General features: G+C 39.6%; 1 protein-coding gene across 4 annotated transcripts in view; it reads right to left on the reverse strand.

The window, feature by feature from the left end:
• The window catches only part of robo2 (roundabout, axon guidance receptor, homolog 2 (Drosophila)), a 485,230-nt gene that overhangs the window by 61,699 nt on the left and 407,157 nt on the right, over window positions 1–16,374 (reverse strand). For all 4 annotated transcript variants that reach the window (XM_039670873.2, XM_039670874.2, XM_039670869.2 and 1 more), the window contains 6 exons: window positions 14,972–15,092; window positions 14,485–14,623; window positions 7,928–8,064; window positions 5,251–5,262; window positions 2,608–2,732; window positions 783–954 (listed from right to left, as the gene is read on the reverse strand). In XM_039670873.2, the coding sequence (XP_039526807.2) occupies window positions 783–954; window positions 2,608–2,732; window positions 5,251–5,262; window positions 7,928–8,064; window positions 14,485–14,623; window positions 14,972–15,092 (706 nt within the window). The remainder of the gene's footprint in view (window positions 1–782; window positions 955–2,607; window positions 2,733–5,250; window positions 5,263–7,927; window positions 8,065–14,484; window positions 14,624–14,971; window positions 15,093–16,374) is intronic.

The following is a 16,374-nucleotide window of genomic DNA, read 5'->3' on the forward strand; positions in this document are numbered from 1 at the left end:
ATGTCACATTGATTCGCTCAATCAGCGTTTCAACCGTGGAAAGACGTCAGTTAAACAGCTTGTAATCAATGTATCGTCATATTTACCTCAGAAAAACCCACATCAACTCATTAGTCAGCTAGAAAATATAACTCCAGAGAGGAGCATTTTGCTAAGTATACACTATATTACATATGCATTATAATCTTAATGTTCTTCAATATTTAAGGCATATTTGAATAAATCTGGCAAGTTTTTTATGACAGCCACCATTTAAATGTTTATATTTGATATAATCTTCTTATTATAAAAATAAATAAGTGTAATTTAAGTGTTTGTATGGCAACAAAACAGTTCATTATTACCTTCATATTAGGCTAATGAAGTCTATAGGCTACAACTAAACTCCCATAGTTTACAGCATTTAAGAGATTTGATTCCCTTGTAACTGATATCCAAAATAATCGATATTGAATCGAATCGAAATCGAATCGAATTGCAAGCTTGTGAATCGAAATCGAATCGAATTGTGAAATTTGTCTCAATACCCAGCCTTATTAAAAATTACAAAAAAAAAAAAAATAATAATAACTATCTAAATGAATTGTGTATTAAATGAATCAGGACCGTTTAGGAAATTACTGAACTGAAAAAAGAGAAAATTGTTAGCCAAAAAAAAATAAAAAATACTGCTGGATGATCTTTTAGAAGAAACTGAATTTCTTCATAAAAATAAATATTAAGTTCTGAAGTCCAATCCATTCTCAAATCCTTGTTATGGTCTAATTCACCCCATTGCTTACCGTCGGTGACCTCAAGCTGTGCCTTGGCCAGGATGCTGCCCGCCACTGTCAGGGCCTGGCAGATATAGTACCCCGCGTCTGCCCGCTGAACTGCCGTGATGGTGAGATCGCCACTGGGCGACACCGAGAAGCGACTGTTGGGCTGCTGTGGTTGATTTGGAAACAAAAGATTCTACACAAACAAAGAAAACAAGAAACAAAGTGTGAATAGCATTTCCGGGGAGAAAATTGTCTATACCTCAAACCCACAATTATTTGAATAGAAACACACCAGGGGAAACATTTTTGCATTAGAGATGGCCAATTATCAGTATTGTCAACCATTAAAATGACCAATTTCCGAAAGGAATCATAGCGGCGTGACTTTACGGAAAATTACGGATCAGTGGCTCACCGGAGAAAGAGCTCTTGCTAGCGCTTGTGCTAACCCTAGCTCACTGTGAGTATCCATTGTGTCCAAATGACTGCAGTAATTGCTTTGGGCTGCGTTGTTTACTCACTCTGTCTGACATGGCTGTCGTGTTTGAAATAAAATCTGTTGCAAAGGGAGGAGGCCAGGTGATTCAAAGCTAATTCACCACCAGCGGCCGGTTTAGCCCGTTTGCTAATTACGCCAGATAACAAGCTGGGTTCATTAATGGCCGTCATTGACAGAGCCCTCACATTTACCTCAGGTTTTATATCCTTGAGATCTCTCCACTCTTCATCTCATTTTCTCTCTCTCACTCTCTTTTGATTTTCGGAGTCCTCATAGCTGACCGAAAGAAACCGAAAGGCATTAGCCGGATTCAATTACACCTAATGACTTTAATGCTCCGAATTATGCTCCAAATGATGTTTTTTTTTTCTTTCTCTCTTTTGGTCTTTTTTAATTAGCCTCTCACACATGATAGATGTTGGGTCCATTATCCTCAAGTGTGACTGAGAGGCTTCTCTCAGCGCTAATGACTCAATAACTGCTTTAATTTCGCCTTTTAACAAATACCTTCATATCTTACTTAAGAGAGGAATAGTAGGACAGAAAGTGAAATAGAAAGTGTTATACTGCATTTAACATTAGGATTAAGGCTCAAATCTTCCTATTTTTCCAATTTAAATAGACTAAGTAGTATACTTTCAACTAGCTTACCCATGTTCTATGAGGTTACAAAGGCTCCGTCCACACTACTGCGTTTTCGTTTAAAAACAGAGAATTAAAACGAATACGATCTCCGTCCAAATTAAAACAACTGAAAACGCGGCTCACGTGACCATTCACCAACACTTGGCATGCCCGTGCCAGTGTAAACAGGAAACGGATTGACTATTCCTCAGATTTGATGAAGAAGAAAGTAACGTTAGCTACCTGATGTGTGGCTGACGGATCAGGGAAGGACACGTCACGACTGATGAAACCCAATCATAGAGCCGAGAGTGAGACTCAAAGTCCTCCGTTTTGTCCCGTCTTCACTAAAACGCCCTCCGGAGATTCAAAACGCAAAATGGAGCTGCTTCGTTTCTAAACTTCTAGGTTTTATGTCTTCGTTTTTTTTCCATTTTAGTCTGGACGGGAGGTGCAAACATAGCAAAAGGTCTCCGTTTTTAAACGAAAACGCAGTAGTGTGGACGGGGCCCTAAGGTCTTTTGGACGGTTGCTTGGTGGCCCACTCCTAGATATGATTTATATCTCTTCTTCAATATGAGTTTGAGGTATATGTTGACCCATTTTGTTGTCTATTAGTGTCAGTCTCCCTGGAGCATGTATGGTAACCACTAGCCCAAAGCTTCAACAAACAAAAAAAATAGTAGAGTAGAGTAGGTTAAAGAGAGAAAAATGTACTCTTACCTGACTTCCTTCTTTCTGCCAGAAGACCGCCGGCTGTGGGTTCCCCTTCGTCTCACATGGGAAACTGGCAGTCCGTCCCTGCGCCACAATCTGATCCCGCGGCCTGATCACGAACTGTGGTGCAGCTGAGTCAAGAACCAAAGACATGAACATTACACCATACCCTCAGACACACAAGTGCACACACACACGCTGATCATTGTCAGTCGGTGGGAAAGGTCAAGCATCCACAGGCATTGTCTGCCGAGGTCACTGAGACAGAGCTTCCATGCATCAGCCCGTTTCCGACAGCATTCGGCCCTCTTGGTTTATCTGTTTGCTTTGACCACAAACAGAAAGGACAGCAACAGCAACCACAGGAAGCCATTCATCCAGGTGAGCCCGCAGATGGCCGTACTGAATGAATGACGGGCAGCTTTCAGGCATGGCAGTGCTGCGGTCACAACACCAGAGGGAAGGGTGGGTCATTCCGGTCAGGACACACGGAGAGGATAAGCTATGTGAGGACGCCACACCGCGAACCTGCGTGGGCACTTCTTTTGCAAATGGCTTTAAATGCTCGACTCAAATTTTTACTCTAAGAACACAACGCAGTTTCTATTCCTATATCGAAGACAAGCTGGACAAGCTTGGGAAACAGGAAATTGGCTGCTGGCTTTTTAATGGACATCGTTCTCAATTCTAAGAGCCGACTTGGGTCAAGTTCTCACAGAACAAGAATTTTCTCACGCCTAATGCGTCACACTTAGCAAAGTATTTTTTAACCTCTCAACTCACCCGGCACAGACACTCCGCCAACATTCCTGCAGAGCATATTCAAATAAACCAATTAAAAGTGCCATCTTCCCTGCTTTCCCTGTCTAACCTGACCTTAAAATAGCATCAGAATTCAGGAACAGGGTTCCAAAGTTTCCCCTTGACTTGGAGTCAATGCTACTTTTTCCTTAATGAGAAGGTTAGGGCACCAACCATCTAAACAAGGTTTGTCAGAGTCTTCAAAGGTACAGAATGCCAGCTGGAGTTTGTGAGAAGATAAAAATGCTTTTGCAGAGCGGTACCACTCACTGGAGAACATACAGTTAGGGAGTTTCAAGAAGCAAAGGTTTTTATTTTGAGGAATAAATGCATTAGCTGACCCAAATAAAAATGATTTTCTTCAGCTAGAAACTCTGGACAAAAGAAAACAGAGAACTTACTACTGTTAAAAGTTGGAAGAAGTCATGAATTTGGACAAAAAACAACAACTATCACATAATTTGAACATTTCGACAGTGTATTTGTTTTATACTTGTAGCCACAACAATAAATCTAGACGCAGGACTCCAAACAGTAGAGTTCGTTTAGCGGGGGAACCATTACTCACGGTACACCCATCTACAAAAAGAAAAGGTCTGATCGTGGAAAAACACTCCCTTCATTCTGATCCCTAAATGAGCCCCTCTACTGCCTGTGCAGCTGGCAACTGTGGACAAGAGAAGTCTGCAAGTGTTTGTGATTTATGTGGCTGATCCCTCTTTTGTGAGGCTGACTACGGCTGACACATTCAGGCAAGTTACAGATGGTGGCAGATTTACAGGATTCCCAATCTGGGCGCACGGTGGCGCGGGCACTTCTGTGAGTTTGGGCATCACACAAAAGCTTTAAATCACAGATTGGCCTGGTTTCATTCTATTCCAGAGCTTCTTTTTTTTTGCATTGGAGGGAGTGGGCATAAAAGATGGGCATTCACCGATGCCACTCACTCAAAGTGATTGTTTAATGACTTGGACGGTCAACTTCATTGTGCAGTTGAGTGTTAAAGTCCTTTTTGGCCAAGAGGGGAGGAAAACACTCACACACAGACACATCCCAAGTCTGTTTGTTCCCTAGATGGTCCTAAAGAGTAGAACAAAGCTAGTCATAAATAAACTGTGATTGCATTTGATTGCATCTCTGGTATATTATTATTTAATGCATGTGCGTCGTGTGAATAATACACACTCTGGGCTCTTTTCATTGGGGCGGGTCTGCAGGGAGAATGCAGTCATGTAAGAGCAGAATAGCTAACCAGACTCTATATTTAATTCATGACAGAGCACATCTGCTCAATACTGGAGAAAGTTCACGACTAAACACACTTCTGAGAGCTGTAAGTCAACACACATGAGAACAACAGGAAACAAGCATGCACACACTCTCCATAATGCACACACAAACAGTAAAATAAACAGAAACTGTCATGACTAATCGAAGACCCTCTGGAACACAGAGTTTCAAGGTATTTCAACTTAGCCAAATATAAACCCAAACGGCTGTGTGTTTGCTGCTGAATTATATCCATTAAGCAGACGCCATAAGTTTTAAGACAAAAAAGGAAAATATCACGCACCCATCACACTCATCTAGTAAGCTTTTTTAGTCCTAAAGTCCTAAAGGTAGTTAGTACAGCGACAGGTTAGTACAGGGCATAACTCTACTTTGTTACCTTAGTTAAGAGCCATTACGTTTATCAGGATAGGAAAGGGAAATACAGAATGTCTACAGTTGAACCACTACATTATTTGTTTGTGTGTGTGTGTGTGTGTGTAGCAGGAAGGGAGGAAGAAGCACAGAAGGGAGAGGAAACACATGCAGAATGAAGGAGTGACTGGGATGGGTACTTACCGACAGGGCGAGCTGAAGACACAACAATGGTGGAGTGAAAACAACAAAAAATGAACAAAAGATAGACACAAGCAGAAAGGACGAACAAAGAAGAAAGTGAAAAGAATTAAGAACAAAATAAATTAAATTCAGAATGAACAATGGCAATGTGTTTTTTGGGCAAATCATTTCAGCACTCGGTGGACACATATTCCACAGCTGAGATGCTAGAGGAGAGGAGGAGAGGAGGAATGCAATGTATTTTATTTTCTAACTTCGATGTGGACTGAAATCTTCAAAAAAGTCTACACTTCTTTTTTTAATCCAGACCAGCGCCACCTGTAGGCAAAATAATATAATGTTTAGTTTTATTGTGGGAGCATGTGGAGAGCTAAGAAAATCAAAATCAATCTCTCCTTCGAGATGGTCCTCACTGCAGAACACAAAATCCAGGGGGAGGAGTTGCTAAAAGAGGAGTTGCCCTGATCCCTAACCCCACCCCTAATCCTACCCATTTCCACCCCCTGATCCCTAACCCCACCCCTAAACCTACCCATCTCCACCCCTGATCCCTAACCCCACCTCTAAACCTACCCATCTCCACCCCTGATCCCTAACCCCACCCCTAAACCTACCCATCTCCACCCCTGATCGCTAACCCCACCCCTAAACCTACCCATCTCCACCCCTGATCCCTAACCCCACCCCTAAACCTACCCATCTCCACCCCTGATCCCTAACCCCACCTCTAAACCTACCCATCTCCACCCCTGATCCCTAACCCCACCCATAAACCTACCCATCTCCACCCCGATCCCTAACCCCACCCCTAAACCTACCCATCTCCACCCCTGATCCCTAACCCCACCCATAAACCTACCCATCTCCACCCCATGATCCCTAACCCCACCCATAAACCTACCCATCTCCACCCCGATCCCTAACCCCACCCCTAAACCTACCCATCTCCACCCCTAATCCATAACCCCACCCTAAACCTACAAATATACACCCCCTGATCCCTAACCCCACCCCTAAACATACTCATCTCCACCCCGATCCCTAACCCCACCCCTAAACCTACTCATCTCCACCTCTTGATCCCTAACCCCACCCCAAAACCTACCCAACTCCACCCCATTATCCCTAACCCCGCCCCTAGACATACTCATCTCCACCCCTGATCCCTAATCCTACCCATCTCTGCCCCTGATCCCTATCCCTAATCCTACCCATCTACAACCTCTGATCCTAAACCCCAACCCTAATCTTACCCATCTCCGCCCCCTGATCCCTAACCCCACCCCTAATCCTACCCATCTCTACCCCTTAGATCTTGATCCAACTCCGCCCCCTGGATCTCGTGTATTGCAATGAGGTGCAACTGCTCTCCTCCCCAACTGACAGGTATCTATTTTCATATGAAGTCATTAAAAATGGGGGCTTGTCCGGGATAAAATCCAGCCTATGAGATCTGCTTCACCTGCAATAATGAGGTCTATATACAGAGCTCTCAGTAAGGAAGCTGAACCGGCAAGACAGAATGTGTACAATATTGATGGAATGGCCAAGAGAAAATAGCTGACAATAAAGCAGGTCATATTTAATGCAGTAGTGGAGCCTGTGCCATATTGATATTAAGAGGGAGCAATCATGCTCAGAGTGCTGTCCTCTCCTTCCTTCCCTCCTCTGTCTCTCACTCTTGAAGGCTCCCTCTGTGTAAAACCCCTCCACTCTGCATCCTCACACATCCCTTCATGGCTGAATTGTGTTCGCTTGTAAATCCTGCTTTCAAAAGGGCTGAAAATTGACGGCTGTCTCCATTGGCAGCTTCAGCCCCCTCATGAAGACCACCAAAAACCCCCCTACGTAAGGTTTTAAAGCCTTCCACAGAGCATCTAAGCAGTTTGATTTAATGTGGTGAGAAGGGAGACGGAGAAGAGGTGGAAGGGGAAAGAGGGGAGATTATGGCGAAAAGAAAAAAAAAATTGTTTTATTAACCCTGCCCACCCAAGCTGAGCTTTCCGAGGTCGGTCTGGACCAGTAAACTGTGAAATGGTTTCGCTGGTATGGGCCGGAGTGCCACAGTGGAACTGAGGAGATAGTGTGTGTTTATGTGTGTGCAGGGGGAGGGTTATTGGTGGCCTCCATTCTAGGGAGTGTAAATAATAAAAAGCATTGTCGCTGAGGGCAAGCTCGCTCCCCACCTAAATTACACTTCAGGAGTTCATTTGAGAACCCGTCAGGAGGTTATCTCACTCTTTTAGACAGAGACTGCACCAACATACATTATCCCGTTATTGATTTCCAGTAAAGTGAAACCTTATGATAGTGTCAAATAACCCAGGTCAGCACAAACACATTGTCTGGCTTCTGGGCTGCACTAATTTAATACATCTATATATTTTTAAATACAAATCACTATGTTATGTTAAGTTATGTTATGTGTTATTAATTGATTTAATCACCTTAAGCATGGGGCAACATTTCGGAATTCAGCAATCAATAATTATAATCAAGTAATCAAAAGCAGTAATTAGTAATCAATGATGCAATCTAAAGCATTCGAGCAAGCTGATTGCATGAGTTGCTTTGAAACAATTTAATGAAATGCTAATTTTTGAAGGCAACCAACAATCCTGTCGGGCTCTAAGCGGTGTGATTTCACTTCTATGGTACACTTGGATACTCAACTGACCTCGGACCGTGAGGGTGGCGGTCGCTTCCGTTTTGCCCACTCGGTTCTCCGCTACACAGGTGAACGTTCCTTCATCACTCGCTGCCGCCTTCTTTATCCTCAGCACGTTGTCATCTTTATCATATTTAACATCATACCTGAAACACACAAACAGAAAGTGAGGCAATTAGACACAACTTCTGTCTATATCAAACCGACCTTGCGGCAGTTCGTACAAATTTTACGAGGTGGCTAATTCGTACGACCTCACTCTAAATTGTAAATATTTTACGATTTTCGTAAATATTTTACGATTTTCCCAATTCGTACGAATTACCTACCCCTGACCCCGCCCCTAAACCTACCCATCACTGGGGTTTAAACAGATCATAGGAATTCGTATGAGTGAGGCCGTACAAATTAGCCACCTTTTACTCACTCGTACGAATTCGTATGAATACCTGAAACACACAAACAGAAAGTGAAGGCAATTAGACACAACTTCTGTCTATATCAAACCGACCTCGTGGCAGTTCGTACAAATTTTACGAGGTGGCTAATTCGTACGACCTCACTCTAAATCGTAAATATTTTACGATTTTCGTAAATATTTTACGATTTTCCCAATTCGTACGAATTACCTACCCCTGACCCCGCCCCTAAACCTACCCATCACTGGGGTTTAAACAGATCATAGGAATTCGTATGAGTGAGGCCGTACAAATTAGCCACCTTTTACTCACTCGTACAAATTCGTATGAATACCTGAAACACACAAACAGAAAGTGAGGCAATTAGACAACTTCTGTATATATCAAACCGACCTCGTGGCAGTTCGTACAAATTTTACAAAGGTGGCTAATTCGTACGACCTCACTCTAAATCGTAAATATTTTACTAAATCGTAAATATTTTACGATTTTCCCAATTCGTATGAATTACCTACCCCTGACCCCGCCCCTAAACCTACCCATCACTGGGGTTTAAACAAATCATAGGAATTCGTATGAGTGAGGCCGTGCAAATTAGCCACCTTATACTCACTCGTACGAATTCGTATGAATTGGTCCTGAGATATCGTTGTCTATAGAGGGAATGCATTGACGTCACTTTCCCGCCGGAACAACCCCCATCAGCCTGACTGAGTGGCAAAAGATCTGCTGCGTGACTGGATTTAACAAGGGAAACTGCTTAGAATACCAGATAACAAAAACAAATCTAGTATATATATTCAGAAAGAACTGTATAGAAACACTGCATTTTCTTATTGCTGACGGCAAAAGATCAATTATTCAACAATGACACACTCTACAGAGAAGGGGGAGGCTTTCAACTGGAACCGCAGATGCATCCAATATTTATGAGACGTCCGATATGTGTATGTGTGAGAGAAGTGGGTGTATCTGGGAGCTAATCAGAGAAACAGGCCAATTCCAGGTCAGACTGTAAAAAGTGGGATTTGAGATGCAGAATCCAGGCCGTATTGATCTGCACCTCTCTGGCAGCTCCTAGGTACTTCAGGAGCACTGTGTCCTGGAAACTGACAGCCAAAGGTGATGAGCTGTGTGCGAGTGTGTGTGAGGTGAAAGTGCGGCCGAGAAGTTGACAGGCCTCGCAGGTTGGTCTTCTTTGTAGTGTGTTGCTATAATTGGGATTTCTGGAGTGTGCACGCGTGTCCGTGAGCCAGTCTGAGAGGGCGCTGTGCCATGGAGCTTCTCGTCTGACAGCTAGACAACAGTCTGTCTGCTGTCTGTCACTCCAGATCCCTTCCACGGGACGCATGGCTCAGAGAGCAAGGGATCCCTGACACGAGGACCAATAAGACCAGGGTTATTCTTCAACAGTATGTTGTTTATGCACAGTCAATTCACAGAATGTGGGCTGCTTTATTAGGCTATATATGATGAGATATCAAGAAGAACATTTCACCTCAAAATCAAAAGAAATGTATGTAAAGTTAAAGTGAAAGTATAGCCTATTTCAATTCTTTTTCTTATATGTATTTATAATTTCGCAATATAAAATTAAAGGAAAATAAGCTCTCTATATAAAATCCCGGTCAAAAGATTTGGGTTGGTAAGATTTTTAATGTTTTTAAAATAAGCACACCAAGGCTGCATTTATTTGATTAAAAAAATACAACAACAAAACCCAGTAATATTGTTAAATATCATGAAAATTTAAAATAACTGTTTTCTGTTTTCAATTATAATATGATGATTTGATGTTCAAAACACATTTATTATTATTACCAATATTGAAAACAGTTGTGTACAAATTTTTTTTTTCAGGATTTTTCGATGAATAGAAAGTTCAAAAGAATAGCATTTATTTGAAATAGAATCTTTTGCAACATTATACATGTCTCGAGTGTAACTTTTTGATCAATTTTATTAATTTTTTTTCTGAATTTTATTCAGGAAAAAAATCTTACTGACACAGTAATGATTTAGCTTTGACATCACACGGAAAAATTAGGGCTGTCAAACGATTAATTGCGATTAATCACATCCAAAATAAAAGTTTGTGTTTACATAATATATGTGGGTGCACTGTGTATAATTTATATATATATATATATATATATATATATATATATATATATATATATATATATATGCACACATGCTTGTATATATTTAAGAAATATTTTCAAGTATATACTGTATAAAGATTTATATATAATTTATATTATATATAAATGTAAACATTTTTTATATAAGTATTGTTTTCTTAAATATACATGCATGTGTGTGTATTCATATATATATATATATATATATATATATATATATATATATATATATATATATATATATATATATATATATATATATATATATACAAAACAATTATACACAGTGCACCCACATATATTATGTAAACACAAACTTTTATTTTGGATGCAATCGCGATTAATCGTTTCACAGCCCTAGAATAAATTACACTTTACTATACATTCACATAGAAAACAGCTGTTTTAAATTGTAATGGTATTGCACAAAATTACAGTTTATATTTTACAGAAATATACAGGTTTTTTTTCATATTTTTAATCAAATAAATGCAGCCTTGGTGAGCCAAAGAGACTTCTTTTAAAAACAAAAAAAAAAATCTTAGCGATCCAAAATTTATGATGAAAATACATATGAAGAGTTCAGATGCAAAAGCCTCTAAGTGCGATTTGAAATTTTCTTCTAGAACGATCATTTTTATCAAGCTTGTATATTTAAGTTCAGTGATTTCACTTAAATGGCAATGATAATTACATATTAATTGTTATTTAAGTGAAATTACTGAACTTAAATATACAAGTTTGATAAAAATCATCATTAAAGAAGAAAATTTCAAATGGCATTTAGAGGCTTTTGCATCTGAACTCTTCATATTAAGTCAGCTTTTGGAGAATGAAGCAGATACTGTTTGAATGAAAACGGAAGACGAATGACACTGCACAGAAGCTAAACACTCCGATGAATCAAGCGTCTTTCTGACAGAGCCGGAGGCAAAGTCTGACATGATTGAATACAGAAAGAGAGAGTGAGAGACGGAGATTAAAGAAACAACACAAACAGATGCTAATCAGAATTTCAACCTCTAAGACTAAATATTGCATGAAACGAGCTTGGTAAAACACACACACACACACACACACACACACACGCACAGTAGCGCTCTGTATGTGCTTCCTCTTTGAGCTGGATCTGTTCTCTATTAAGGGAAGGAATGCAATTACACATGAAGCAAGGCAATGCTGAGAATACACTACACTCCATTGGTCTCTAAACAACACACACACATAACACGCGGCATGCGTTGCTGACAGATTTGGGGTGTAAACATTTGCAGACACAGCTTTTAAAGTGTCTTTTCCTTGTTAATTCGTACTTGGAGCTCAGAGTTTGTGTGAAAGTCTTCGCCAAATGGCCTGGTGTTACTTTGACAAGCTAATGAGTTCATATCTCATCTCTATATGAACAGCACAGGCAATCTTGAAGAGAATTCAGTATTGACAAGGCAAAAATTATTGTAGAAGTTCCATTGAATGGAAGTCAATGACCCCATTGACTTCCATGGTAGGAAAACAAATAATATGGAAGTCAATGGGGTCCAAAAACTGTTTCACCCTTTAAATGTTAAGATATAACGTGTCGACACATGTGTGTGTCTGTGTGAGTGTATAACCTTAAGGTCAACTGGTTGCTAACCCGTTATCTACCACATACGCCAGCTCTTCTACATAATCATGAGAGCGGGACGATGAGGAAAACACAAGTGACTCTGCACAACGGGTGACAGCCGAGAATGTCAAAATTAAAATAATCTGCCGTTTCAGAGACAGGAAATAAAACGAGACCGCGGGACACGTGTTTTGTCGAGTCTGGGTCTTGTGGTAATTACGCGCGGCGCGACTTATTTAATTATTAGATTGCCATTGTTTCTTTCTTGAAACCTAATTAATTTCTGGATATGCTTCTCGAAAAGAAAAGAGAACAAGCGTGCTGAATTATTACCTGACAGATACGCAGGTTGTCGCCACTCGCTGAATTAATTACCATGTGTGTTTTAACTGACAGCTGAATAATGTAGATTGATCTAATTGTTTCTCACAAAACTAATAAACCAAGAAAAGTCTTCACGGAAAGGCATTTGCGATATGATAGAGGGAACTTGGTAAAGTAATTATATCTCAATCTTCATGAGTTTATTAGATGTAGCATTTGGACACTACAGGGCAGAATATCATCGGGATAAATGACGTCAATGAACTAACAATAAACGGATACAAATTCAACCACACTGGTTTCAGAGGCTGTTTTTATAGCACACGATTCGCGTCTCTGTGTACTTTTCCAACATTCTCCATATCCGCACAGTTTATTTTGTCTGCGTGCTTGTTGTGAGAGCATGCGGCCCACTGACCTGTAGCATATCACTGACACAGACAAACAAACAAGGCATGATCGCACTCAAAATACACAGCCTTATCTGCCGGCCCAGGACACACACCTGTTCGGAGCAGTCTCAAGCGCTGATGCGTCATGAATATTTATTTTAATACTTATAATAATTCTCTTGGTTTTGGACACAGCATTACAATGGTGACACTTTGTTTGTGCGGCCATGTAGCATGGCATTTTCATTTTACGTTTTGAACGGTAGTATACAATAATAAATCAGATTTAAAGTTGTCCCCAGAGTGTGTGTGTGTGAAGTTTTAGCACAAAATACCCCACAGATATTTGTATACAGCATGTTAAAGTTGTCACTTTTTGAGGGTTTTGCAAAAACGCACCGTTTTGTGCCTGGCCCTTTAAATGCAAATGAGCTGCTGCAGAAGGCGGGGTTTCAAGAGCTCGCGTGTGTGTTAGCAGCTGCGATTTCCTCACGCAGACACACTAAAATGACAGAAATTGTTCTTCCTTTAATGTTAAAATGGAGTCAGTCAAAGAAGTGACAACATGTAGAATGCAACAGGACGTCTCCGAATGGTTAGTTGATGAATTTATGTTGTTGATGTGGAGTTAACTATCTTCAATTAGGACATTCTGTCATGTAATCTATAATCACTCATATAGGAACTGTTTGAGATGCACACAGAGTGACTTTCTATTGTATGTGAAAAGCTGGATGCTGAAGTTTGACTCACATATGTACTTTTATAGACCATTTTGCAAGATGTAAACAACACTGGTCCAGAAACACTTCCTGTTTCACTTTGAAACTGTTTTCTTTATTTCACATGTAAAGAAACAATCTTAAAGATTTTTGTTTAACTTCTTGATTCAGTTTTATGTGTTCTGTTGGTTGTATTTTATCCCAGCTTTTATGTACAGTAGTGTAAAAAAAACTGAAACAGGAAGTGCTTCTGGACCAGTTTTGTTTACATCTTGCAAAATGACTGTGTTCCCGGAGGCGGGGCTTATGTATATTTTAGGGGTGATGTCACTTTGCTTTGAACTTTGAGCGTTGTAACTTTGATAATGTTGTTAATGCTCAAACAGCAACACTACACACTTACTAAAGTTAGAAATCATAATTTACCACCCCTTTAAAAAAAAACACAAAAAAAAGAGTAACCAGCTAACCAATCTCAGGAAAGTCCTCAGTCTTGTGATGACTTCCTATCTAATCTTATGTCATTTTTGACGAATTCGATTCAAGATTTATTGCTTTTGACACAATGTATCTGCTCTGTGACTAAATCTTTTGTGTGTGTGTGTGTGTGTGTGTGTGTGTGTTTGTACCGCCTGAAGGACGATCATTGTCAGAAGTGTTCTCGTCCTCTCTTCCTCTCTTTATCTGACTATCACAGTTTGGAAATGAAGAGGCCTGAGGGTGAGTATTAAGATCTCTTTAGCTGTGCCAGAGCCTCACCTGCCCCGGTCCACCTGTCTTTACCTCAGGGCCTCAGCATGGAGCGAAGGAATGAGGCCCACGACGCAGCTCATTACCTGCAGGGGGTGGGCCTCACGAGAGAGCTTGTGTGTTTCTGAAAATGGGCTCTGGCATGGAGCTCAACACCTACATCGCAGATGGCTATACGAGGAGACATTTGAAATAGCCAGACGTCTCACCTCCCGCGGGGGACGTCGATTTCGTCTTTTTTCCAGCGGACGGATGGCTGCGGGTCTCCCTGCACCTGACAGCGAAACTCCACCGCCTCTTCCTCTAGAACCACCTGGTTAATGGGCCGTCGTAGGAACGTGGGTCTCTCTGAAAGACATGCCGAATGAAAAAAAAGGACATGAGGGACGCTGAGACCTCATTCGCTCGCTGTGACTCAGCATCGAGTCACCGAAACAGAAGCTCTCACGGAGATTTGTGATATTGCGTAAGAGCGTTATACGCTTTGTTTGTGTTCTGGCATGTTTTATGACTCAAGCATAATTAAACATGACACATTCTCTCGTGATGGTAACATTGGAATTGTTCAAACTTGCTTGTTTACAAAAGCCTTAACTATGAGCTGAGATGTTCAGGGCATGATTTGAACATTTTGTGATTTTTTTTTAAGACTTTTCTTTGTGGTTTGAAATGTCTGAGATCAGAATTGGCACGTACCGAACACAGTGACCTGGGCCGTCTCACTGTCTCTCTCGCCGACCATGTTGGTGCCCACGCAGATGTACATACCAGCGTCGCTCTTCCTCGTGTTGGAGATCATCAGCTTCCCTCCACGGATCTGAAAGAGCGCTGGAACGTTACGGTCTCTGCAACACACTCTTCGTGGAACTATCTTAAGTTAAGTGCTTTGCTCGGGGGCAAAATAGATGTGGGTTGTGATTCAGCTTTTGCTGGTTTTGAACATGTAATTGTCTAGAGATTCAAGGGCAGATCATTAACCACTATTCCACAAATATGGCTTTCTTTGTTGCAAAAAATGTAAACAATTTACAATAAGGTTTTTTTTAACATTAATTAATGCATACTTTTAAGTAAACAAGCAATATATTTTGTACATGCATTTCCTTTGCGACTGTTAGTTAATAAACATGTTCATGTTAGCTCACAGTGCTTTAACTAATATTTCCATATACAAATGTTTGATTTTAACAATTTGTTAGGCAATGTTGAGATTAATATTAACTCAGATTAAAACATGCTTTAGATGGATTGTTGATTGTTATATCATTTTAACAAATACAATTAACCATGGAATCCGGCATGGAATACGTTTTTTTTTAAAAAAATTTTAAAATGATTTAGTCAGTGGCAAACACATGTTTTCAAATGATTTTGTTTTAGATTTTCCTTCAGATTTACAATGGCTTTGCAAAACAAACTAAAACGAAACAGACTAAACTAAACTAACAAAACAAAACAAAAAACATAAACAAAAAAACAAAACAAAAACCAAAACTGATCTAAACTAACAAAACAAAACAAAACTAAACTAAAAAACCAACAAACAAAACAAAAACAAAATTAAACAAAATTAAACTAAACTAAAAAACAAAACAAAACTAAAACTAATCTAAACTAAAAAAACAAAAAATAAAAAAATAAAATAAAACAAAACTAAACTAAAGTAAACTAAACTAAACTAAACTAAACTAAACTAAACTAAACTAAACTAAACTAAACTAAACTAAACTAAAACAAAACAAATCTAAACTAAACTAAAACAAAACAAAAAACAAACCAAAACTAAACTAAACTAACAAAACACAACATAACAAAACTAAACTAAAAAAACAGAACAAAAACAAAATAAAATTAAACTAAACTAAAAAAACAAAACAAAACTAAAACTAATCTAAACTAAAAAAACAAAACAAAACAAAACACAAGACACAACAAAACTAAACTAAACAACTAAACTAAACTAAAAAAACTAAAATAAAAACAAAACAAAAACAAAAACAAAAACAAACAAAACAAAACAAAACAAAACAAAACAAAACAAAACAAAACAAAACAAAACAAAACAAAACAAAACAAAACAAAACAAAACCATCAATTTT

Source organism: Pimephales promelas, chromosome 16 (assembly GCF_988280905.1).
Source record: "Pimephales promelas chromosome 16, fPimPro1.hap1.1, whole genome shotgun sequence".
NCBI classification, from domain to species: Eukaryota; Metazoa; Chordata; class Actinopteri; order Cypriniformes; family Leuciscidae; genus Pimephales; species Pimephales promelas.